The 26,415-nt window shown below is 39.1% G+C and overlaps 1 protein-coding gene across 1 annotated transcript; it reads left to right on the top strand.

Moving 5' to 3' along the window:
• The first annotated feature begins 1,897 nt into the window (after positions 1-1,897).
• On the top strand, positions 1,898-23,392 carry POGLUT1 (protein O-glucosyltransferase 1). Its single transcript, XM_054572315.1, has 11 exons — positions 1,898-2,254; positions 3,016-3,106; positions 4,412-4,555; positions 9,056-9,191; positions 11,408-11,529; positions 16,208-16,267; positions 17,706-17,805; positions 19,456-19,514; positions 20,576-20,743; positions 21,407-21,463; positions 22,046-23,392. Exons 1-11 carry the CDS (start codon positions 2,170-2,172, stop codon positions 22,200-22,202), a joined length of 1,179 nt encoding a protein of 392 aa, XP_054428290.1. The 5' UTR covers positions 1,898-2,169; the 3' UTR covers positions 22,203-23,392.
• The last annotated feature ends 3,023 nt before the right edge of the window (positions 23,393-26,415 follow it).

The raw sequence follows: 26,415 nt of genomic DNA, 5'->3' as shown, positions 1-26,415 counted from the left end.
CTGGTCACTTTCTGTTTTACCAGGGATCCCCTAATACTCACAGAAAGAGCCCATAAATAACTTGGGGTAACTGCCCCAACTTTAATTGACTGCCTCCTGTCACGTACCTGTTTTACAACAAGATGAACAAATGTGGTCTGGAGCAAGATAAGGATTTGGGCTAACAGATCCCCACACATACCTAAGTTTGAGTAGTCATGTCCCCCTGGGAAAACTGGCACCACCTTTACCTGTCAATCAATATGTAACTTCTTTACCCACACTGCCAATTATATAAGTCCTCAGAAAAAAAGGACTCTCTTGGCTCTCTGACCACCCAGGCTCAAGCCACCCAGCCTCTGGCCACTGGGGCACTTTCCACTCCTTACTTTCGCCACCCTGAGGCTATGCCTTCCACCCCCCCTCCCCCCGCCCCCGACCTTGGCAAGGCCTCTTCTCTTCCCCAAAAATGTATCCCCAATAAAACCTGCTTGTGCGCTGATAGACTTGCTGGTCTGTAATTCTTTACTGCATCGGCGAAAAGAACTGAGTTTCTGGGAGTTTCTACCGTAACAGTTGTATGATCACTATCTAAATATACTGTCCAGTATAATGTTGCCCACTGACATTTTTCCATATCTAAGTCACCCCAACTGTTACAAATTCCTATTACAAGGAGACCCATGCTACACCTTTTCCAAGCCCTTGAGGTTTAACCATGCTGTACACTATAGTGTGGGGACTATCTATTTATCTATATATACACATTTTACATATATAATACTTTATATTGCATATATTGTATATAATGTATATATACACTTTTACTCCCATCTTCTAAATTTTTCTAGCTGGGCTAATAATAAAATTAACAGGAACAGATTTACAAGAGAAACTCAAATTTTAATACATGCACATAGGAAGTTTACATAAGCATGAAAATTCCAAGGACAGTGAGGCAACATTGGGTATATGTAACATTTTGGATAAATGAGAAAAGGGGCAAGGGATAGGGTCTCAGATATCAGAAGTGAGAATGGGCTATTTACAAGTAGTTGAGGAAGAGTGGAATACGTGGCAGGCAAATTCTTACACTGTAACTCAGAAACATTGGCACACAGTGGGTATCTAGTTAATAGGCCCCTGCATGAAGCCCTGTACTTACCATCGCTAATTCAAATTAGGATAAAGCAAATGTCCTAAGATTCCCTTCTTGGAGTAGACTTTTGTATCTGAATCTCTTAAGTAGTAAGGGGGAGGGGCAAAGGCGCTTTCTGAGTCTTTTGTTTCTTAACAAACAGCTTAAAATTCTTTATCCCCAGAGGCAAAACTTGTGGCCCAAAGGGGAGCCTAAAAACACCCAGAATTTATTCATAAAAAATTGTGTATTTATTCTTTCACGTTTAAACTTAAGTCACCTTCCAAGTGCTCTACATTTGATACAATACACCTTTGGAGACTTTTTTCCACTGCTCAAAACAGTTTTTGAACTCCATTTTGATGGCAGTTCTGTTTTTTGTTTCACCTCTGCCACATAGGCAAAATGGTTCCTTTTGAGGACTTTTTTCATCCAGGGAAACAAACAAGAAGTCCGTTGGGGTGAGATCAGGTGAATAGGGAGGATTGGGCACAGGGATCCTGCCGTTTTTGGTCAACTGCTGAACACTAAGAATGGTGTGGGCAGGTGCACTCCTAAATCACCCACCATGAAATGGGCGAATAAGTTGAAAGAGTTTTCAAAAAAAAAATTTACTGAAGCCAAAACAGACTCTCACAACAGTGCCAGCTCGTACACTGATACAGTGGGCTTCCTGGAACACTCACCTGGCTGGGGTTGGGGACGGGAGCAGGGAACCTGGACTACAAGGACGCCGCCCTCCTAAGATAATTCCGGTTTTGGGGGGGTTCCTCCCTCCTCTAGCTGGGCTCTAGACAAACCAACAGGACTGCACTCGCCCAAACAGCACGTTAAAAGCGCCGCGGGAAGCCCTAGTTTCCAAACGAACATTTACAGGAAAACTTCGCCCCAAACAGGGGCTCACTTCTGGCGAAGGAAGACGACTACCGCCATCTCTGGGCCGGGCGGCCCTCCCTGCGCGCACACGGTGCGGCTCCCACGGCCATGTTTGTGCGGGGCCGCGCTTCCTCTGGTGCTGCCACGGCCTGGATTCCGCAGTGGCTCCGCTACGGATGGAGCAGCCGGCGAGCTCCCAGCTTGGGCTGTGGCTGCTGTTGCTACTCCTGTCACCAGGGCCCGGCCGCCAGAAGGAGTCAGGTGGGCTCCGGGCAGGCCCAGCTCGGGGTCTGGCTCTGTCCAGAGGCGCTCTCCCTCCTGGTCGTTCCCCGGTGCCGCTGCACCCGGCTGATGCTGTGGCCGCTGTAACGCAGAGCTGGGCGCTGGGCACGGGGCGGCGGGGGAAGCGGCAGCGGGCGCCTTGGAGCGGAGAGTGAGTGTCTGGGTATCTCGGGCTGCTTCTCCCGCCCAGGACCCTGGAGAGTAACTCATCCTCCAGAATTCGGAGTGTCGGAGTGATAGTGGGGAGCAGACGGAGTTCCCCTGCTCGCCCACAGCAGGCATCGCCTGCGCTCTGCACCCCCTTAAAACACGGGCGTAAATCGTGTGTGTGCGCAGGGGGTGGGGGGGGAGGTGTGGAGGGCTGGGTCTGTGTGTGTTTCCTTAGGCCATTACCAGAAGAGATGAAGGGAGAGTCGATTGATTTTCTTTATAGGACTCAGCTTGATTAGTAAAAGGCGGGAAGCGGTGTTACCAGTTTATCCGTAGCCTTCTGAGTGCCAAACGTTGAGCTTGGAAAATTTCCAGTTTCTTGGTTACCTTTGGGCCCGAATAGAGTAGCAGACTTGACGCGAGTTGCGGGGAGTTACAGAATGAAGCCTTTCTGGTGTTTTCGTTTACACCAGTGGGATGGGAGGGGGTATCTGAAACCTTTGGTTTCCAGTTGGTTCTGCTATCTGCTACTAGTAAATAAGAATGCTCAGGGGTATTTTGTTAATCTTTATTTACTTCATTTTTTGAAGGTTCAAGATGGAAAGTATTCATTGACCAAATTAACAGGTCTTTGGAAAATTATGAACCATGTTCAAGTAAAAACTGCAGCTGCTACCATGGGTGAGTTCTTTGATTTGACTTTGAGAATTTAGTTCTTGTCACAAAGAAGTCCCTTAAGATCTCCAAGGGACCTTGGTTGCAGTGGTCAGAGAGCCAAGCGTAGTTCGAAAGCAGACAGGGTTCCTGAGCTGGTTTCCTATTTCTAGGGCATGCCCCAGAAATTTTCAACTGGTGTGCCCCAAGAATTTTTAAAACATGCAATACCTGACTAGTCAGGGACACTGATCTCTTTTCCCTTAGATTGTAAAATAAAGAAATGACAACAGCCAACATGACAATAGCTGTCTAGTGTGAATGAATTAAAATTATACCTATATTTGTGGTGTGCCACAGAGTTTTAGTTATTAGTTTGTGTGTGCCATGAGATGAAAAAGGTTGAAACTTTCTGTTCTATGGAATAAAAATGCCCTGGGATAGGAGAGGCCCAGGTGACCTCAACTGGAGAGGCCCAGCTTTGCCACTGATTCCTTGTGGGAGTCAGCACATGTACTTGTCTGTGTCCCCCACTGGACTGAAAGTTTCTTGAGGTCAAGTTTTGTGTCTTAAATATTGTTGAAGGAATGAACATATTTATAAATGAATCTAATTATACCTTTCTTGTTGGTTATTTTTAAAGAATTCAAATTAGGGCTGGTGTGTGAAAGAAAGATTATTTGGAAAACAATAATCAGGTTCTAGTTCCAGATCTCCCATTAATTATTCCTTTGGGAAACCACTTACGTTGTCTGCGTCTCAGATTCCCCATCAGCTAAGTATCAGGGGCCTTTAGCTCTTCATTACGTTATTCCACGGCTCCTCAAAAAATTCATTTGAAGCTTATGATACTTAAAAAATTTACTATGTACTGAACTTTACAAAAGGAATACAAAATAGAGTAATTTCTGGTTATTGCTGTCAGGCTGCAGACAGACCGAGACAAGGGAGTCAGACAATGTCAGACTGCTATGCATAAACTATGCCTTATGTGGGATTCAGAGAAGGGGAGGTCAGTGGGACTGCAGTGACTGGGAGGACCTGGATGTGGCATCAGTAAGGAAGGTGGAATATGCATCAGGCAAGGGAGGGGCAATCCAGATGGAGGGAGGAAGAAGAGAAAACGACTTGCTTTTTCCTTTTGGTGGTTCTGATGCTGATGACATTTTAGATTACCTAAGCCACCTCTGGGGTAAAGGGTACTCATTCCTGCCCTCTATTCTTTCCCCCAGTTTACTGTGTTCTTTAGTACTAAACCTAAACCCAAGGAAGCAGGTGGAGTGGTATCACTCTCTTGGCCTGCTTTCCTTGATGACTCCCATTCTTTCCTAGTGTCATGGAAGAGGATCTGACTCCTTTCCGAGGAGGTATCTCAAGGAAGATGATGGCGGAGGTAGTCAGACGGAAGCTAGGAACTCATTATCAGATTATTAAGAACAGATTATACCGAGAAAATGACTGCATGTTTCCCTCAAGGTGAGAGTTATGCGGTAAAGATATCTTCTGACCTTATTACATATGGACTTATTTGATTCTGTTCTTACAAAGAAGCCAATTAAATGGACCAACAGGCAAATCCCTCCTCACATTTCAGAGGACTGTAAAATACTGACAAGATCTTCCCGCCTGGAAATTTTTCTTGCCAACTCCTGTATGAAAGCCTGTCTCTTCTCTCTTCGTGAGGCTTGGGAATGTCATTGGTTGTACTGGCCTGTGCTTCTGCCCCTTCTCCTATTTCCCTGCATATGGTAGCTGCAAAACACAGGCTGATGGGACCTACCAGGATTGAGCTGGGCTGAACATGGGGGACAAGCATTGATTGTCAAGGGCCAGGTATTTTTCTATATACCAAGTATTCGAAGTAAGGTGGTAGAAAGTCAGGAGGAGCGACTGGGGCTGTAGACTATGCAGGATACACTAGCCAGGACCTCAGTGTGAGAGCTGAGGTAACAGATCAGTGGGCTGAGGGCTTGGGGGGAGCGGGAGGATCACGGACTGAGCCTGGAAGTTGGGTTTAGGCAGCATTATATACAACAGACGATAGACTTCCTTTTTAGGAATCTTGTATTTAAAAAAAAACTCATCTTTACAAAATTATAAAGTGTAAATCTCAGAGGACATGGCATTGCCCAAGACCATCTTTCTAAACAATGTCTACGCTGTTATTAAAAGTAAAATAAATTATCAGTATTGCAAAAAATACAGTCCATTTGGACATAAGGATTTATATTATTTGTTCTTAATAACAACTTTATTAGGATTTAGTACATTTTTATTGTAAAAATATGTAAAAACAACAACGAAAGAGAAAATAAAGATCACTTAGAATCTTATACACTGAGGTAATTGTAATTACCTTTTGGTTATCAAGTGTCGAGAGAAAATAAGGTGGTAGTGGGGAAAATCACTGAGTTATTTTAAACAGACATTTATTTCATTATTTGGGACAATAATAGAGATTCTAACTACAAATTATGAGCATAGAGGAATTTCTAATTTCCACAGTGAGAAAGGAAATATGAATATATACATTATTGGACTTTGGAAACTTGCCCAATGTTCAACAGTTAGCTGAACAATTTCCATATGAAATTAAATACTTTCAAATTTTCTAAAAGGCACGTAACTCTTATTTTAGACCTTAGAGCCTTTGGTCAGGATCAGGAGCTCTTAGAAAAGTTCTTAAAAGAGCATAGGCCTTTCATTGACAATAAAATGATTTCTGTATTTCTAATGCATTGAAAGTTCCCTATCCCAACTACACATACAGCTAAGGAAAACAGAACAGAAATAGAATGAAAATATTCAGGCTAGTGTTCTTGATGAAATGGGCACAGTTATGTTATATCTCAGATTTCTATGTAGCCATAAATAATACCTTTCTAGGTCTAGCTACTTTGAATTCACCCAGTTTCAGAAAACTACATGATATTTTAAAAATTCAGTCCTGAGCAAAATAAAATGTCAAGTCAGCATTTCAAGGATAAGCTAAGTGATTTTGCTAAGGAAGCAGAGCATCTTATAATTAACACTGGAGACACATCATCATTTCAGAGGTGGAGAATAATGGTATTTTTAAAATCATACCTTCAGCCCAGACTGTTGTGGCTCAGTGTTTGGATGTCATCCTGCAAACTGAGAGGTCTCCAGTTTGATTCCCACTAAGGACACATGGGTTGCGGGCCAGGTCACCAGTTGGGGGCGTGTGAGATCAATGTTTCTCTTGCACATCGATGTTTCTCTCCCTCCCTACCTCCCCCTCTTTCTATAAATAAATAAATAAAATATTTTAAAAGAATTAAAAGAAAATAATACCTTTAGTGAGATATGGTTCACATAAACTGCATACATTTAAAGTATACAATGTGATGGTTTGATGTAAATCAACACCAGAATAATGAACATCTGTCCTTCCCAAAAGTGTCCTTGTGCCTCTTTGCAGTCCCTCTCCCCCACCCCTCCCATCATCCTCAGGCATCCACTGATAATGCTTTCTCTCATAGACTGTTTCCTAGAGTTTTATATAAATGGAATCATTCAGCATGTGAGAAGAAACTTTTAAAAACCAAATGTGAGAGAAAATGTTTTAGCTGTTACATGTAAATGTACTGCAATAATGTATTTTTAAAACTTAAACTAGTTTAATTAATTTTTTAGTGTCGGAGCATTAACATGCATGTGGTAAAATATTTGAGTACTTCAAAGAGAAATACAATGAAAAGGAAGTTTCTCTACCAACTTAGACCCCGGACTGCTAGCCCCTGAGACAACCATGATTACAAGTTTCTTGTATATCCTGCCAGAAATAATCCAAGTACATATAATTATCTAGACTCATCAACAAATTAAAACATATAAATCTTCTGTTCTGCAACTTACTTTTCTTTTCCATATAACAGTATATTTGGAAATTGTTCCATAAGACTACATAGAGAACACTTAACTTTTTAATAGCTAAATAATAACCCATTATATAGATTACTGTAGTCTTCTGCCAACTCACATTTAAATTATTCCTTCCCCGTCCCCTGTGATTTTTGACTAATGCAAACAATGCAGTGAATATCCTTGTACATACACCTTTGAGCACTCAATGTAAATATGTCTGCAGGTTAATTCCTAGAAGTAGAAATAATTAATTAATGTGTGTGTGTGTTTTTTTTTTTAAATCTTCATAAATAGAAGCCAGTTGTTCTGCAAAGGGGCTCTGCCTATTTATAATTGCACCACCCTTGTATCACATGCTCAGAATAGACCTCACACCCTTACCAACAGTGTGTTATCTGACTCTTTGATCTTTGCTAATTTGATTGGTGAAAACTGGCCTCTAAATTCCCTATGTGTCTTTTTTTTGGTCATGGTGATACTTTACTTAACTGTCAATTGAAATATATTTGACATATTGTATAAATTTAAGGTATATAATGTGTTGATTTGATAAATTTTTATATTGTAATTTATTGACATTGTGCGATAATTACCACCTCTATCACATTACATAACTATCCTTTTTAGTAGTTGATATAAGTTCTAGTTTCTTAGCAAGTGTGATGATTATGAGGCAATATTGTTATCTGTAGACACTACACAGCAGGTCCTGGAATATCAGAATATTGTCATTTGTAAGAGCTTAACTCCTGTTTATAGCAATTAACCTATGGTAAGATTGGCTTTGTTACACGTAAAGTTGTAGAACCTGTAGGTATTAAGTGAGGATGTGCTGTACTGTGTGCATTACATCTCTAGGACTTATTAATACTCGTTGTAAGTTTGTATCATTAAACAACATCTGTCCTGTCTCTTAGTCCACATTCCCTGGTAACCACCATTTTCATCTCTGTTTTTATAAGTTTGGCTTTTGGGCATTTCTTTTTTTTTTTCCAAAAAAAGATTTTTTTTATTTATTTTTAGAGAGGGGGAAGGGAGGGACAAAGAGAGGGAGAGAAACATCCATGTGTGAGAGAAACATTGATCAGTTGCCCTTCCCAAACCTGCCCGCAACCAGGGACCTGGCCCACAACCCAGGCATGTGCCCTGACTGGGAATCAAACCAGTGAGCTTTTGGTTTGCAGAATAATGCCCAATCCACTGAGCCACACCAGTCAGGGCTGGGCATTTCTTTATTATTAATAGAGTTGAGCAACTTTTCTTATGTTTATGGACCATTGATTTTTTTTTTTGCCATTATCTCCCTATATATAAATCAGTGTTTTAAATCATTGTTTTAAATCATTGTTTTCCTGCTGCCAGAAAATTTCGATCAAGCCTTGGAATGCTGCTCCCAGTATAATACTGGTGAGGACTTCAAAGGATGGGTCGGAAAAGCTAAGCTGTCACTCTGGCCTCTGTTTCTTTCCAGAAATCCTCTGAAAATTTACAGGGAGTCTTGTCAGAATGCCATATTAAAATTATCATTATGTGTACATAACATTCTTTTTCTGCCTTGCAAAACTAATTTTGATAGTGTTCTTTATTTCAGGTTGAAGATAATAAAAGTTTTCCCATCTTTCTTCATAAACTTTAAGACTTAATTATGTAGAAACAAAAAATGTCTTGTGAGAAGCAAGCCCAAGGTATACAATTAGAAAATTAGCCATTTTGGTTCCAATCACAATTTGTGTTTTCCTCACTAAAGTATTCCATATTGGGGAAATAAAGAAAAAGGTAAAGAACAGAGAAGTGGTGGTAGGAGTAGCAGTAATACTCCCTTCAAACTTATGTTGATCCAGTTGGAAAATTTGATTAGGTATTGGAAGCTGGAGCAGCTTAGCCAGGAAAGATGACTTACACAGCATGAAATAGTGGAATAGTCCTTTAGGAGCACTGTTTTCAGGAGACTTGGCAGTAGGCTGATGATGTGACCACTGATTTGTCTTTCTCTAAAAATGTGCCTGGAACACTGCCTATTTATAATTCCACTGGCTTGTCCTAGAGCTGGTCCTGCTCTGGTGAATTGATGGTGTTTCTGTTTCATAGGTGTAGTGGTGTGGAACACTTTATTTTGGAGGTTATTGGACGCCTCCCTGACATGGAAATGGTGATCAACGTACGAGATTATCCGCAGGTTCCTAAATGGATGGAGCCTGCCATTCCAGTCTTCTCCTTTAGCAAGGTAAGTATAGGCAAAGCCAAAGGAGAGGATGCAGGGCGGTCCTCTAGGGTGTGACTAGGAGATGATTGTCCTATAACAGTCTAATGGGTAATGGTGAGGATGGGGCCTGAGATCCAGGAATGGGTCTTTGTGCCTGTTGGCTTCACAGAAATTAAGCAAGAAGACTGGGGAGGTAGGGTTGAGAACCTGTAAGAAATGTGAGATTGCTTAAGTGGCTGGAAGGCTAGGGATGTAGGTTAGGGAAAGAGAGCCTGAGGAACCTATAGGACATTGGAGGGAGTATTCAGAGATTCTTGAGAGAGAATGGCCCAAGAAAACTCATGGGTTTGGAATTAGAGAACACGTTCAAAATATTTGTTGAGCTCCGACAATATATACATCAACCACAGTATTGGGTATCATCTGGCCTGTCGCTGTATCCTGGGGGCCTAGCATGGCTAACAGTGAAACCGAAGGTGTTAGATAACTCCACACAGTTTGTGCCCAAGCAGCGCATTGAGTGGTTGGGCCTGGGATATCCAAGAGGGATTTGTGAGGGGGGTGATCTTTGGATGTAGTTATGGAGGAATAGGATTACTAGGACACATCTGTGAGCTTGGAGAACTTAGCCAGTTAATATCTTGCCAGTGCTCAGATTCTTGTAAATGGTGTATTGTCAAGGATGGGCCTTAGTTCCTTAGAGAGTAAGTATGAAAGTATTTGTGGGCAGGTGGGGGAGGCTAGAAGAGAGCAGTTTGAAGATTCTATGGGGGAATAGTGGGTTTAGGAAAACCCCATGGACTTTGAGAAAAGGAACATCATCTCTGATTTGGTTTTTCCAAAGCAGAGGGAACTTTCATCCCCACTTTTTCTTTATCCCAGTTTACTTTCTCTCTAGACTTGTTTATTTCCTGTATTGCAAGTGGGCTGAGGCCACATTGGTGTTGCATTTCCCATGAGTTAGCCTCCTTTCTCAAAAGTGCTTGGTCCTGTTGTTTGTCATGAAACCATTCCTGAAGAACAAATAGAGGCTCCCATGTAAGTCAGTAAGGACTTTGTTTGTTATTTATCTGTCGTTTCTATGGGTAATAAAGTATGACCATCATTATACTAACTTTCTTTTAATTTTTACTTCCCTCCTTTTTTCAAACCAATGACTCCTAGTCTCCAAAGGAAGGATTTTAGTTTGTCAACTTTATACTAATTGTACAGATTCTATTGAGCAGCAATGTCTGAGCTGCTTGATAAATCACATACCTTTTTTCAAGTATTTGAGAGAGAAGGCAAACAGCATATTGGGTGTGTAATTCCAATGGAAGAAACAGTAGAGTTAGAGGTTTCTCAGTAGCCAGAGTTTTAACCATAAAAAGGGAACAGATGGTTTCAAACATTGTTTGAAAAGATGTGGGATAAAACCCCTTACCCCATTCTGCCCATCGGCACTTCTAACCCTGATAGATGAATAGCCAAGAATTTATCAACCAACCAATGTGAGCTCAACAGTGCCACAGTTTTGGGAAATACTAACACTTACTGAGTAGGTAACACCTGTCAGGTGCTATTCTAAGCTTTGTACATGTTATAACTCATCAATATTCAAAACCTATTACATGGATAGAAATATTGATACTATTTCTTCCATTATAAAGATAAGGAAACTGAGGCATAGAAAGATTAATTTGTCTAGAGCTGAAAAGAGGTGGAGTCAGCATTCAGATTCAAATGATCTCTCTCAGGAACCCATAGTCTTAACCATTGCACTGTATTTCCTAAGTCTTGCTCTCAAAAAACCCATCTAGGAGATAACCAAGAACTGGTAAGACAGTATACACTCTAAGTGTAATAGGAGTTAAAATATGAGAGAGCTTTGTAATCATTCAGAATTGTGTATATATTTCCTTAAATAGGCAATCAAATAATTGTGTATATATTTCCTTAAACTAAAAGCCATAACAGTGCATGTCCTATAGAAAAACAGAACTTGGGGAACTGGAAAGGTTGACTTTTAATGTGATTTCAAATTCTGGGATTCAATGAGCCCATGAATTTTAACCCATGGTCATTTTTACCTTTTAGTATCTAGAGTCTAGACTTTGCAGGCTAAGGAAGGTACATCTTTGGCAGTGTGGCAGTAGGGCTTGCAGGCCTTTCTCCAGGTCCTGTGGTATGAATGCAGTTGGCTCTTTTTCCCTCTGTTATGAGACTGATTTAGAACAACCTTTCTGTTTCTGTTGAAGACATTAGAGTACCATGATATCATGTATCCTGCTTGGACATTTTGGGAAGGGGGACCTGCTGTTTGGCCAATTTATCCTGCGGGTCTTGGACGGTGGGACCTCTTCAGAGAAGATCTGATAAGGTAGGTCCTTTAGAGAGGTTTTGTTTTTCCCTCTTTATGGGTCTTCTTAAAATAAACGGCATATAAACAGTCACTTTAAAATAACTAACTTTTAAGTCAAAAATAAAGGTCAAAAACTGTTGATAGTAAACGCAATTCTGTATGTGTATAAAAATATCTATATATCCATAGAAAAAGTACAGAAGAACCTACTCCAAACTATTAGTGCCTCTAGGAGAGGGATTATAGGAGCATTTTCTTTAAATTTTTCTATACTTTTAAGATTTTGTAAATAAGAATGAATTACTTTTATAATTAGAAAAAAATGAATGGCCATGTTGTGGGGGAGGATAGAACATTGCTCGGAGGAACATAAATATACTTTATAACTTAGAAATAAGTCCCGTAGGTGGGAATGGCTTGGGCACAAATGTCCCATAAACATCTCAAAGGCAAATTTACTCCATATCCTCCCTGGTACACGAATAAGACATGCCTTGGCCTGTTGGCTTCATCCCATCCTGCCATCATTTCAGAATCTATATTGTTGAGGTTATCTAAGCTGTAGGTATTCTTACTTAGCTACATTTTACATTAATGATTTAAACAACTTTGGTACTTAGTTAGCAAACTTTTGGAAACACAGTCTTTATAGGTCTTTTCTCAGGTATAGGGGAAACAATAATTTAATTCAAATATATTTCCACAAATCTCTATCACCTGTACTAAGTGTGGCTGGAGATTCAAAGGGGATGAAGTGAATGTCCCTTCCCTGGAGAAAAATGTGGGGCCACAGTCCTCAGTGGCTGTTAGAACCCTTTGAGTAAAAAAAGAAAACAAAAGAGTCTATTGTCGATAGGTATACTTTGGAAATTATTTTTTAATATAACCAGGTCTTATACTTCATAGACCGGGAACTGGAAATTGTGCTTGTTCAACTCTTTATTTCAGGGATATTATTGATATTGTTATTTCTCCCATTATAACGATAAAGAAACTGAGGCATTCCAGGGATGAGGGAACAAAGACCCAGATGGGTTAAGTGTCTAGGCCTCAAGTTAGGCTTCTGAGAGCATTACTCTCTCCACTTTACCTGTTAATGTTACCCGTGTTTTCCAGCCATTGGGGCCATCATCTCTTATTTATCTTTTAATTTTGAACATAATTTTGAGAGAAGGGAAAAATAAGTAGGTCTTAAACCTTTTGTTCTCCAAGTTATCCTTGGCCTTAGTTTTCTAATCCTTTTTTTTTTTCAGGTGCTTGCAAATACCCTTTTCACACTCTTTGTACCTCTTTTTCTACCTGCTATACATGTACTTTTTAAGTTACAAAACCTATATGTACTCATAAAAATTTATAAATATGTCTAATCTAGGCAACTTTTCCCCCACTTATCAATGTGCCTTAAAAATCTTTCCATATCAGTGTATATGAAGCTACCTCATTATTTTTAACAGTTACATAGTGTTCTATTGTATAGATGATAATTTATTTTATGTCTTTTGATAGACATTTAGACGACATGTATACAACAGTACAAGCATAATTTGTTTTTTAATGGACTATTTGAAAGTATGTTGCATACCTTAGAACCCTTTACTCTTTAATAATTTAGTTGTGTATTTCCTAAAAACAAGGGTATCCTTTTCTATAACCACACTACAGTTATCAAATTCAGAAAACAATGTTGATACAGTACTTAATTTTCTCAATAATGTCCTCTGTAGTACTTTCCTGTTCCAGTACAGGATACAGTTCACAATCATATAGTGCATATAGTTGTCCTGTCTCTTAAGTCTCCTTTAATCTGGAACAGCTTTTCAGTCTGTTCTTCTCTTTCATGACATTAACATTTTGAAGAATACAGAATGTTCTTCAATTTGGATTTGTCTCTTTCCTCATAGTCAAATTCAATTTATGGATTGTTGGTCCAAATACTGTATTTATTTACTACATGAGTGATTTTTTATCCAACGGCCCCTCATTAGGGATGTGGATGTTGATCACCTGGTCAAGGTGTTATTTTCCTCCTTGTAAATTAATAAGCAGTTTATAGGGAGATAGAACATATTTTAAAATCTAATCTTATATGAAAATATTTTCTTTTGATATCTTCCCCTTATATTCTTCAGTTGAATTTATTCATGATTATAGAATTGCCATTTTATTTTTAAGAGCCTTTCATTCAGAATCTCTAGCTATGTGAATTCATTTTTTACCATGAAACTTAAATATTTTCTTTATCCAAATGCATTGGCTTGCCATTTTTCTATTTTTGTCATCTTTTGGGAATTTCTCTCCATTGACTTATTTTCCACTCTGTGGAAGAATTCTTTGTTACTTGTGTTCTCTGTAAAAGAACTCTGTATAGACAGGGATCGGGGAGAGGGTAATTGAAGAGGGATGAAGCAACACTAGGCTATGGTGGCTGCTCTTAGCACTTGCCTGAAGAAAAAAGCCCTAAGGAATGTATTTTGAGAGGTGGGGAGGAAGAATGAGAGAGAGAGAAGACAGAGACATGCATCATTCAAGCCCATGCATATTAAACATAGCTTTCTCAGGGACCAAGGGAATTTATACTAAAAATTTGAGTACAAATTAATACAATTTTTGTTGGATAGTTTGGCAAAATATATCAAAATTTAAAGTATATATATCCTTTCATCCTGCTATTTCTCTTCTAGAATTTATCTTCAGGTGTTAATTAGACAAGTGTGCAAAGATGTGTGTATAAGGATATTTGCTATGGTGTTGTTTCTTAAAGCAAAAAGTTGGAAACTACCAAAAAGCCCATCCATAAGAAACAAATTATTATGTAGCTATCAAATGGAATACTGTGTGTGAGTGGAAAATAAAATTAGTATAGGGCTTAAAGACAGGGACTCTGGGTTCAAACCCTGGCTCTTATTAGCTGTGTGACTCTGGGCAAATTGCTTAACCTCTCAAGAGTCTTGGCTATATAGTAATAATAATAAAATCCACCTCATAAGGTTGTGAGGATAAGTTAATAAATGTATAAATCACTTAGAACAGTGTCCAGAACATAGAAAGTACTATATAGGTGTTGGCTCTTATTATTTATAATATATGACCTTATAAAAATGTAACCTAACAGCCTTGGCTGGTGTGGCTCAGTGGATTGAGCGCCAGCCTGCAAACCAAAGGGTCGCTTCTTGGGTTCCCAGTCAGGGCACATGCCTGGGTTGCAGGCCAGGTCCCCAGTAGGGGGCGTGTGAAAGGCAACCACACATTGATGTTTTTCTCCCTCTCTTTCTCCCTCCCTTCCCCTCTCTAAAAATAAATAAATAAATAAATAAATTTTAATTTAAAAAAAGAAGAAGAATGTTACCTAACAGCATTCATGGTATGATCTCTGGTATATAACAATTTCTCTCAAACTTGGTACATTGACAATTTGGGCCAGATCATTATTTTGTTGTAGGGGGCTGTCCTATGCATTGAAGGATGTTTAGCAACATGATTTGGCCTTTACCCACTAGCAGCAGCCAGTAGCAATCCGTTAGTAATGACAATCAAAAATGTTTCTAGACATGGCCAAATGCCCCTTGAGGGAAAGGGGCAAAATCACCTCCAGTTGAGAAACATGGTATGGAGATATAATTGGAAGGAAATTCTTAACTAAACAAATGTTAAATTGTTAAAAAGTGTTTATCTGTGAGTAGTGAAATTAGATGAAGTTTTCTCTACTTTTATTTTACATTTTTATATTTATATAATAAGCACATATTATTTTCTACTGGAAAACTTATAAAACAAAAACCCAGTGCTATAGTGATTATATTTTAGTGGAAAGAAATACAGGACAGGGTCCAAGAGAGTGCTGGCTTTGGACTGGACAGTCAGGTGAAGATGATCCAGCAAGAAAGGGCGAGAGATAGGCCAGGAAAAATGGAGCAGTGCTCTCAGCTGAGAGAAAGGAGCAATGTGACACTATGTATCTGAAAAGTATCTCTACCTAAAAAGTTTGTATCCTAAATCTCATTATAGTAATATAGACCACCAATCCCCCATTAACTCCAGTTGAGTCCCCCCACTCCTTTTTCAGAGAAGACATTATGAAAGCTTCTGTGCAGGGTCCCTACAAAGAAAGTTAAGAAGGGTGCATCTGTGAGCTAGTAGTTTTAGCAAGGAAAGCTGGTTGTGCTAATGTGTTCCGAGACTTGCATGTCAGGGACTTTGTCTTTATGGAGCACTTAGTGCAGATTTGAGAATACCATGGTGCTTTGCAAAATCAGACTAAATCTGATGATATCTCCTATGTATCCAAAACATGTAGTCAAAGAGTGATTTTTTTTCTTGCTTTTAATTCAATTTCTGATATTTTCTCCAGTACTCTTTGCATGTTAATTTTATTGATAGCACTCTACTTGAAGTACAGAGGAAATCCTCTGAATTATATAGCCCTAAACATGTCATTTAGTGTTTGGGAACTTTTCTTTTAATGTTGTTAACTTATTAATTGAGCAGTAGATGTGTAGATACTACTTGCTAATACCTCCAGAAGAGTGAAGTAATAACAAAAGGGAACATTACTGTCATTTAGGGATTTTCTTTTGATTAGCCTGGCTCAGACTTATTTAAAAATGTAAAGCTCTGAACTAATCCTCAGAATTGGTTAAAACGCATCCTCATATGGTTAAGGAAAAAAAAATAGAAACTAATCAAACTCTATTTTTAGGTCAGCAGCACAGTGGCCATGGAAAAAGAAAAATTCCACAGCGTATTTCCGAGGATCAAGGTGATTATATTTTCTGACACTTTACAAAGATATTCTTACAGTTAATGTGTAAAATGTAAGTAATTTTGAGGATGTAGCAAACTCTAGCTCACAAAGAAAGCTAAGAAATAACTGTAGAATCATAGAATTTTTAGACCATAGGAGAACTCAAATTACTTGCCCAAATCACTCTTCATTGAACTGAAATTCAAAGAGATACAGTTCACTCAGTAATTCAGCAGATATTTGCAGAGTGCCATGAGTGTCATGGGCAATGAGTACTTAACGTTGAACAGAAAGAGGAGTTGTCCTCTTGGCTGAGAGATTACAGGTTCCTAGGAGCAGCTTATGAACTTGCCCAGTCACTCTGCACAAGATATATCATCAGTGGATCCCCTGACTGCCTTTTTCATCAGACCGTGTAACTGCCAAATAGTGGTAGAGAGCACAGACTGAGACTGATAAAAATGGAGAGGGCAGCAGGGAAGAAAAAGAGGAAGAAGAAAAGGGGAAAAGTTGGGGAAGGACCCCATTTGTGTTGTTCAGCTCCATATCCCCACTGCCAAGGTCAGTATCTGCCACATAGACACACAATGAGTATGTGTTGAACAGATGGATACAAAAGAGACTATGATCAGAGAAGGGTTTTGTAGTTTTCTTGGTGAGCTTTTTAAAATTTTTTTTTTTATTTCAGTGAGTTCTTATCAGAGATCCCATCCTCTATTTACTTGAACTTCAGAGGTCAGACAGCCGAACAACCACTGCTTACTGTTTCTTATTAACTTCTCTGCTGCTTAAATCTTGAAATCGCGGATTCACAACTTGGGATCCATGTGTGGACTTCAAGGGTTTTTGGACTTCCTTGAAATTATAGGGGGATATGTGCATTTTTCTAGAGAGGGGAGTCCATAGTTCTCATCAGATTCTCAGAGGCTCTATGACTGCACAAATGTCAAGACCATTTGCTACCCTAGCAAGGACTTTTTCTCCATATAGTCCAAGTGTTTAAGCCTCTTAGTTTTCTTTTTCATTTAAATATTATCCTAGACTTTACAGAGCATACATAACAAAGGTCATGCAGCTATTTGGTGAGTGGTGATTACGTAGTCACACAGTTCTGGGTGCAATTGATTATAGAAGCTACATGAACCCTCCTAAATGTGAAGTCATTTCCTGGGATATGCCTGTAGTGACAAAAACAACATAATCTTAAAAATTAGGTGTAAGCAGAGACAGGCCAAATACTCCCCATTCCTGAAGGGTAAAGTGGGGACAGTTCCGAACCACCTAGATGTTGCAGTATCCAGTATCCTTCTCCTCTACTACTGAAGTAACCAATGAGTTCTTCACCTGTGTGTACCATCATTGCATTGGGCCCATTTACTGCTTACCTTCCAGAGTTTGGGAATGGTATTTTGCTGTGGGACATATAGTTTTATGTCATGTGTTTCTTTTATAGGACAAGTCCTGAACGAGATCCTCTCATTCTCCTATCTCGGAAAAATCCAAAACTTGTTGATGCAGAGTACACCAAAAACCAGGCCTGGAAGTCTATGAAAGTAATCACCAATCATCTGAATAGAAACTAAAGCAGTGAATATTCTAACTCAAAGAACATTGCCACCTGGATAGAATTTCAGAGTAGGATTCCTACCAGTTATGTGATGAATGTTGAGAAAGTTCTATCAACTAGTGTTAGTGTTAGCATTCTTTTTCAAACTCACATTGCTTTTCTGGTCCATATTCTGAGTAGTATATTATACAACTTTGAAGGTTTAAACCAAAGGTAGCAAAGTTTTTATGTAAAGGGCCAGATGGTAAACGTTTTAGGCTTTATGGATCATAAGGTGTCTGTTGCAGTTACTCAACTCTGATGCCGCCGCACGAAAGCAGCCATAAACCACACATAAATGTATGAACTTGGCTGTGTGCTAGTAAAACTTTTTGGCTCTGAAATTTGAATTTCGTATAATTGTCATGGTCAAAATATTCTCCTTTGGATTTTTTGCAACCATTTGAAGGGTAAAAACTATCTTAGTTCATGGGTTGTATACAAAAAACAAGCAGTAAGCTGAATTTGGCATATAGACTGTAGTTTGACAACCCCTGTTTTAAACGAGTAGTTCTCAACCCTGTGACTATACAGCCGAACCAGGGAGCTTAAAAATGATTCAAATGAATCAGGGTCCCTGGGGATAGCATCCAGGCATCTTCATTTGTTTAAAACTCTAAGAATTCTAAGGTGAAGCCAGCAGTTAGGCTTTGGTTTGGAGCCTATTTCTGTCCTCGTCATTCTATGACTTCTTACCTTATTCAAATAACTTTAAGCTTGAAATGTCCTCATCTGAAATTTCCACATACCATATGAGGATATGAGAAAAAAAAACTTCTTGTGGGGAAAATTAAGTGTATCGTTAAGATGGGCATACTTATTTTATAATAGTTTAAATTAAACAGGAGCAAATGAATCTTAAGAAACTTTGCTTAACAATAAAAATATGAAAAAAATGTATCCATTCAACAGAGCATCTACTGTGGGAGGCTGCAAAAACAAACAGGACTTGTTCCCCTCATCAAGGAGTTTATCATCTGCTAAGGTGACTGCCATGTGCGTAGATGGGTGTCTCAAATGCAGATGCCCCAGGGGCCACAGGAATAAGCAGGAGAGAGTGCCAAAGGCCCAGTCATTGCTGTCAGGGGGGATAGGAGCCCAAAATACCAGCTCTTTTTATAAGAAAAGTTGAAAATCTGGATTTTTGTAAGAAATATCCTACTACCTATAAATGTTGGCAGTGGTTTGCTTACTTCAAATACTTTGCATAGCCAACAAAATTTGTGCATGAGCTACACCTCTAAGCCCACTTGTGACCTCCTGTGTGTATAGTTTACACAGAGTGCAATGCACTGTAGGCCATGACCTCTGAGATCATGTGGCTCCAGGGGAGCTTAAACTCTAAAATCAGACAGACCCAGACTTAAAAATGTAGCCCTATAGCTTAGGGCCATATGACCCTGAGAAAATCTTCCAACTTCTCAAACCCTTGGCTTCTTTAACATGACGTAATAATGCTTTCTGAGTATATTTATTGTGAGACTTAAATGAGATCGTGTTGTTGAAATGTTTACCTTGCTTGCTGCAAGTTTTCTTCAATAAATACTACTATCACTAATATTAATATCTTTTCGCTTAATATCCTTTTCACTTAAAGGATACCTTGGGAAAGCCAGCTGCTAAAGATGTCCATCTTGCGGAGCACTGTAAATACAAGTAAGACCTCCTGGACTCCCGACTCTTGCTTTCCTTTTGCTTTTGGAATAGCTGCACTTTGGGTGAGAACTTTAATGGGTGAGGGCCCAGCTGGGGTTTATGAAAGTCACAATAATTCATTTAGCTGTTGTTTACTGAGAACCTGCTATGCACAAGGCTCTGGCATAACTTCTATAGGAACTGTGTAGACAATGAAATATGGTCCCGGCTTCCATAGAGCTTGTGTGCTAATCAAAGTGATGGGATTCCTTCTCTCCACACCCCATCCAGTCAATAGCTAAAGTTAGATAAAATATTTTATCTAACAAATAGTTTAGTTAATAAAATAGTTTAAGGTTCAACATGAATAAACAATATGTAATTGGAATATTATATTTAAATGCCAGGACTAAGAATTAGAAGAAGAGGTAAATCAGCTCAGGAGGGAGGCAGTGGCAGGATTCAGAAAGATGATGCTGATCACAGTGCACAGTAGGAACTTTATAAGGAGAAGAAACTCTGATTGGAGACAGGGCTGCACGCCTGAGACATGTTGGAAAGAAAATGTTCTTTCTAAGATAGCTTTTTTCCAGGGAGTATTTCTTTGAAGATTGATTAGGTAGCCTGATTGTCCTCTCCAGACCTCAGAAGAGGAACCAGGGCATGATGCCTTTGACCAGATGGGGTACCCTATGGGAAAAACAAACCTTATGGGTGGGCATGACGAATTGGAGAAATTAGGCTTATAATAGTTTATAGCAAAGGGTAGGTGTTATTTCCTTCTGAGCTTTGAATCCTCTCTACTTAGCACCCAGCTCCTGGACCTATCTAGCTCTGCCTGAAGAAAGTTTGCCCTTTTCTGCCTCACCTTGACATTTACAAAAATAACCTACAGCCCCTGGAAAAGCAAGGAGTTTATGCTTCACAGTAACATGCTGATGTTTTCTTGAAAAATGAAAATGGAAGGAGAAGAGAGAGGGGTCAGAAAAAGGGTAGAAGGGGAGAAAGGATTAAGAAAAAAAAGGTCATATTTATGGCAGCAACTATGTAATATCAAGTATATTCTGCTCTTTCTTTCTCAGGTATCTGTTTAATTTTCGAGGTGTAGCTGCTAGTTTCCGGTTCAAACACCTCTTCCTGTGTGGTTCACTTGTTTTCCATGTTGGTGATGAATGGCTGGAATTCTTCTATCCGCAACTGAAGCCATGGGTTCATTATATTCCAGTCAAAACAGATCTCTCCAATGTCCAGTAAGCCAGCCACTCTCTCCCAAGCAGAGAGTCTAATGACCGCTGTAATCTGCCTCTAAGTCCTGAGCCTTTTAAGGCATTTACTCCTGATGGCTTTTTCCACTGAAAGCTTTTTCTTTATTTTGTTCACATAGATATTATTGCATTATTGTCCAACTAGGCTACAAGTGGGATTTAATTTGAAAAAGTACTGGTTCAAAATGTGACATTCAGACAGTATTCAGTGAAAAATCTCTAATCTCTCAAAGACTGAAGATCTTGTTATATTGTCTAAGGAACTTTCAGACACATCATGAGAAATTATCCCACTGAAGTTGAAGAGATTTTCCTCTTGTGATGAGAGGCTCCAGAAACATAAGGGGACCACAGCAGGAGATAGGAGAGAAGTTTTTCTGCACTATTGATTTTTGATGTGTATCATTGAACATTTCTCTATTTTTTCAGATATGTTCCAAAACTGCAACACATTGCCTTTAGCCTGTGTGGGGACTCTTTGTTGTTATTTTTTCCCTGTGGGGATCCTGATATCGTTCCTTTAAAAAAGAAATAATCGACCAGCAATGTACCTAGAGATTAACCATACAACTCAGTCTATAGTCTTTCTGATTTAGTACTAAAGAATTTGCTCTATATTTCAGAGTCTAATCAGTCTTTCCATTTTAGGGAGCTGTTGCAATTTGTGAAAGCAAATGATGACATAGCTCAAGAAATCGCTGAAAGGTAAGTTCTGTTCATTTTTCCTTTTCCAGTTATTCCTCCCCATTTTGCCCTTGCTAAAGTTATGTGATTATTGTTACCATGGCAGTATCTGGATTTGATCCTTATTATACAGAGATAATCAGAATTAAAAAAGTTTTGGGAGAAAATCCCAAGCCCATCCTTTATAGAAGTAGACTGAAGTCGTTGAGATAACTAAACAAGTACTTTTTCTGAGCATTGGCTGTTTACATGTTTGTATTTAAGAAAAAAAAATTAAGTTCTATTGCTAAGAGTGCATGTGTGGATATGATGGCTAGAATGTTGGTTCTGGGGATCAAAAGAGTTAATTCATATAGCCCTGGCCAGTGGCTCAACTCATTGGAGCGTTGTCCCATACACCAAAAGGTTGTGGGTTCGATTCCCAGGCAACCTATTGATGTTTCTTCCTTTTGCTCTCAAATCAATAAAAACATATCATCAGGTGAGAAGAAAAAGTTAATTCATAATATAAAGTACCCTGAACAGTGCTTGGCACAAGATAAGCACTCATGAGCTATTAGTATTATTTAATACCGTGCTTTAAATATTCTTGTTAATCTTTAGGGGAAGCCAGTTTATTGTGAACCACTTGAGGATGGATGACATCACCTGTTACTGGGAGAACCTGTTGACTGAATACTCCAAATTCCTGTCCTATAATGTCACAAGAAGAAAAGACTATGATCAGATTATTCCCAAAATTTTGAAAACCGAACTCTAATAGTCATCATCGGAATAAAGTCCTCTCTTTGGCGGCAGATCTGAGATATACTGTGGTGGGAAGCTTACCTTGAGTGTGGCCCATCTGTGCCTTGAATACTGTTATCAAGCCAGATATCTTGTTATCTGTATCATGCTTTACCCAGAGCAAGTCTTGAGAAAGATCCAAAATGTGTATAATACAGATATGAAGCAGCTCAACGCTTTGGCTGAATAAGGACCAGAAATTATGAGATACAGGTTTTGAACCTGATTCTACCTTTCGTTTTCTTAGGACCAATCACAGCTTGTGCCTCAGATCATCCACTTTAGGTATGTCCATCATCGAAACTGACTATGTCCATGGGGTGATGTCCTTTGTCCCATTGTTTGGGGCAGAAATCCAGTCATTTGGAACCAGTGCAACTCATCACTGCAATTCTGCAGTTATTCTAGGCTTGATCTTTAATGCTGTATTTTAATGTAAAGTTGTAAAAATGACTTGGGGATTATTTCCTGAAAGGTCTGAGGAAGCAGTAATTGTGCCATGCAATGATGTAGGAGTTCTCTTTTTTAAAAGCATAAACTCTTTGGTACTCAGGAGGTTTCTATGATGCCACACAGAAAGGGACTAGTTGCATGAGTAAATGCAGTTGGATCTCAAATTCCTTTCTGTGCCTTCACACTCTTCTTTTTAAGGTTTCTTAAAAAAAACACCTTAATAAATTTAGGAAGTAGCTCTCACTCTTTGAGAACTGTGCATAAAACAGCAATTCTTCATTCTTTGCACACCCTTAATATTTTTTTCTCCTTCAATTGGCTGCAGTCCACTCTTTCACTGTCTTGCAGGGACTGGCTTTTCCCTTTTTGAAAAAGACATTTGGATAGTAGTTTAATTTCTCGGGATGTTCTTGCTAACATGATCAAAAATCAAAAATTGTTAGATTAAGTCTCGTATAATCTGATATTTAGAAGCATCCTTGTCCTCTAAATCCAAGCTTTCTACAGGGAAATCATTTCTTTCCCTTTGACTCCTAAGAACAGGTTGGTATGACTTGGTTTCAAAATTAGTAAATGTGGGATTCAGTCATTTAAATTCATGATTTTATTCCATTTGTGGGAAATGGCCTTTTTAAACCCCCTTCCACAAAAATTTAAGCCTAAGGAACTTCTTAGAGGAGTTAAATATCCCTGGTGAGATCATTGCATGGAATAAGGCAGACATTTAAAGTTGAATTTTTTGAGTATTAAAAATTACTAGGGATTGTGTCCTTAAGTGCTGTAAGTCTAGCAATAAGAGGTCCAGATTTCTGAATTATATTATGGTTTTGCCTTGTCAATTTGAGTTCCTAATAGACGTAATCATTCTCTGTATTTTTCTTATCTCACTAAACTAGTGACAAAATTTTCTGTTCTTTGGATTAGGAGCTGAAACACATTTCTCTCGGAGTGTTTCCCATTGTGCTTCAAGTTCCAGATCAAGCATTACCTTTGCTCTGAAGCCTTTCTTTTATTTCTCTAGGCAATTAGGGGGCATCATAATACTTTGCTCATGCCTGTATTATATGACATCACATTTGACTATTTCTCCTCCTATTCTTGGAGCTTCTTGAGGAGTGGGAATCATATTTTTCCCATGATGCCTCCATTTATACAGTACAGTGAATGCTTCACACAGAGTAGACATTAACGTATTGTTGGAAGTGGATGGGTGACTGGGTAGATGGATGGAAACAGTTGGTTTAATTATATCCTATTTACAGATTGCTTAGCCATTGGTTTTAATGAGTGACTGCTCAAGACTAACAATTGGAACAAAGCATATTATCATCTGCCCTTTTCAGAGTCAATAAGGACATCTTTATATTTAAATACAGAAAATGTTACTCAGATTTTATACTTACCTGTTTACCTCGATGTGAGTGGTATGAGAATGGTGTGTAACAATATGTAAAATGTATGTTTTTGAAAATAATTTTTATCCCCATAACTTTTGAAGGTTGTTTGCTGTTGTTCATACTAGCTGGGTCTCACACTTACCCCTTCCTCCTCAGTGACCTAAAGGCCACACTTTTTTTTTCAAGGAAAGAGTATAATTTAGTTATTTGAATGAAGTGGGATACTTGGATAACACAAGTTACGCTTTTCCTTTATTTGGTGAGTTTCATCTGTGTGATGTTGTCAGTGGCCCACCTTATACCACTGTTAGGTCAGGTTCTCCTAGTTACTAAGAACAGAAACTGCCCCTAACTAGATTAAGCAAAACAATTATTAGAAGGATATATGAAGACATCTTGAAGAATTTCAACAAGTTTCATAGCAGTTGGAAGGGTAGACAGCAAGGCAACTCCAGGAATCTCAGCAAGAGTTCTAAATGATAGAATGCTGTTATGTGAAGTTCCAGAAGTTGCCCGACTCTGTCTTTCAGCCTAATATTCCCAAGAGAAAACAAAATTAATGGGCTCCTTTGGGTCATCTCCAAAGAGGATAATTCCCTATCCTTTATCCTTCACCCCTATATTGACAACAAACAGGAATACACACATGCATAAAAAATCATCTTCCCATGCACCTGAAGATGACCTTCACTTAAGATAATCCTACTGCATCCAGAGGTAAGTGTGAATGAGGCAGAGTGGTAAAATTACAATTACTCATTTAATATTTATCAAATACTTTTTGAGCATCTACTCTACACAAACAGTGGGAGATAAGAAGGTGTTTACAACAGGCTCTTCATCATGAAGGAGCTGTGTAGTTGAGGTGATAATACTGGAGGCATTCATAAGCAGAAGGTGATTAAAGTGACATGAGGTCAATTATAAGGCCAGTTATTCACAAAGACATTGGATTTGGAGTTTAGAGGAAGAAGCAATTTTAATCTGGTGCAGATGGGAAACTTCATGGAGGTAAAAAAATGAGTTATGTTCTGAGAGGTGTGTAAATGAAGGGGTTATTGAGGGTTCTCAAAGTTCATTCTACTTATGGAAACAGTTTGTATAACATAATATAATAAATTAATGTGACAAGGGGAAGTACCTGGTGAACCTGGCAGTGACAGAGAAACTTTTGACCCCTGGGAGAAAGTTCATGATGCCAGAAGATGCTATTGAGCTCTATGAGTAGAGTTCAGCAGTGAGGGCTGAGGGGAGGAGAATGGTGGTTCCAGGCACAACGTGAGTACTGAAATCCTTCCCAGATTCCTTTATTGTGCAAATGCACACAGTGGGAGGAGAGAGCTGTATGTTAAACAGTGGCCCAAGTAAATCTCATAACATCTTTTGGTTTATCATTACTCTCAGACCCTTCAAATGCAGCACAGAGTAGAGAGAGTATTTCTCTAGTGATAGAAGGAAAGACCCAGAGGTTTGGAGAAGTAGGAGTGTGACAGAGTCAGGAGGTGTGATGAAATAACAGTGAGCAGTGGTCAAGGGTCTAGGATCTTCCTGAGGTACTGTCTGGCAAAGGGAAACTTATAAATGAAGCTCCAGTTGCCCAAAGGGAAAGGCAGCTATGAAGTTAAGTGAAATTTGCCTGTTAATATGACCTCATTTGTATCATCTACAAGGTAGTGAGTCCTGTAGACATTTGAGTTGTGCATAATTACTTCATTAGTATCTGCCCAACACACCCGCCCCACAAATCCAAGTCCTCCCTCATCTCAGGATGGTTCTTGGATCATCTTATGCATTTAGGTTTTTCCACATGTAGACTAGAAAGAGTACATAGACGTTTTCTTGGGACTTTATCCTGATATCCACCTGGGCCTATATGCAATAAGCAGTAACCTGGAGCCAGAGCCAGGAGTCAGGGGATCTGAATTCTTTGTTCACAATGTATGTGCCAAACACTGTGCTAGGTCCTGGACATAAAGATGAATACACATCTCTGACCTCAGAGCTAGTCTAAAACAGTGAATAGGAAATTGTGATGCAATGTAGTAAGGAAGATGAATCTACTCCTATATTCCAGACACCAGAGAAGTCTTCCTCGTACTGTCAGTAATTCCGCTAGTCTAGTCAGTCAGTTCTTTGGCCTTATCTATAAAATTCCAGCTGTTTTGAGCAAGAGAGCATCCCCAAAAGGAGTCACATGCATTTGTGTTTTTCCACAATGGTGCCAGCTTAATTTGGGAAGACCTCCCCAATAAACCAATATAGTTACACACAGAAAAGGGAAGCTTATGTGATAGAGCAAGCAGAGCAAGCCCCAGGTGCAAAGTCCGGTTCACTGGT

The sequence above is a fragment of the Pteronotus mesoamericanus genome, unplaced genomic scaffold, assembly GCF_021234165.1.
Source record: "Pteronotus mesoamericanus isolate MK-2021 breed Mesoamerican mustached bat unplaced genomic scaffold, CSHL_Meso_final contig_228, whole genome shotgun sequence".
In the NCBI taxonomy this organism is placed as follows: Eukaryota; Metazoa; Chordata; class Mammalia; order Chiroptera; family Mormoopidae; genus Pteronotus; species Pteronotus mesoamericanus.
The sequence above is the reverse complement of the archived record's forward strand: the minus strand, read 5'-3'. Positions and strand labels throughout refer to the sequence as shown.

Bases quoted from the DNA above. Each gene is read 5' to 3' on its own strand.
- POGLUT1 (XM_054572315.1), top strand. From the start codon at position 2,170: ATGGAGCAGCCGGCGAGCTCCCAGCTTGGGCTGTGGCTGCTGTTGCTA. The intron at 9,192-11,407 runs GTAAGTATAGGC...TTTCTGTTGAAG, and splicing joins CAGTCTTCTCCTTTAGCAAG to ACATTAGAGTACCATGATAT. The intron at 20,744-21,406 runs GTAAGCCAGCCA...TTTCCATTTTAG, and splicing joins ACAGATCTCTCCAATGTCCA to GGAGCTGTTGCAATTTGTGA.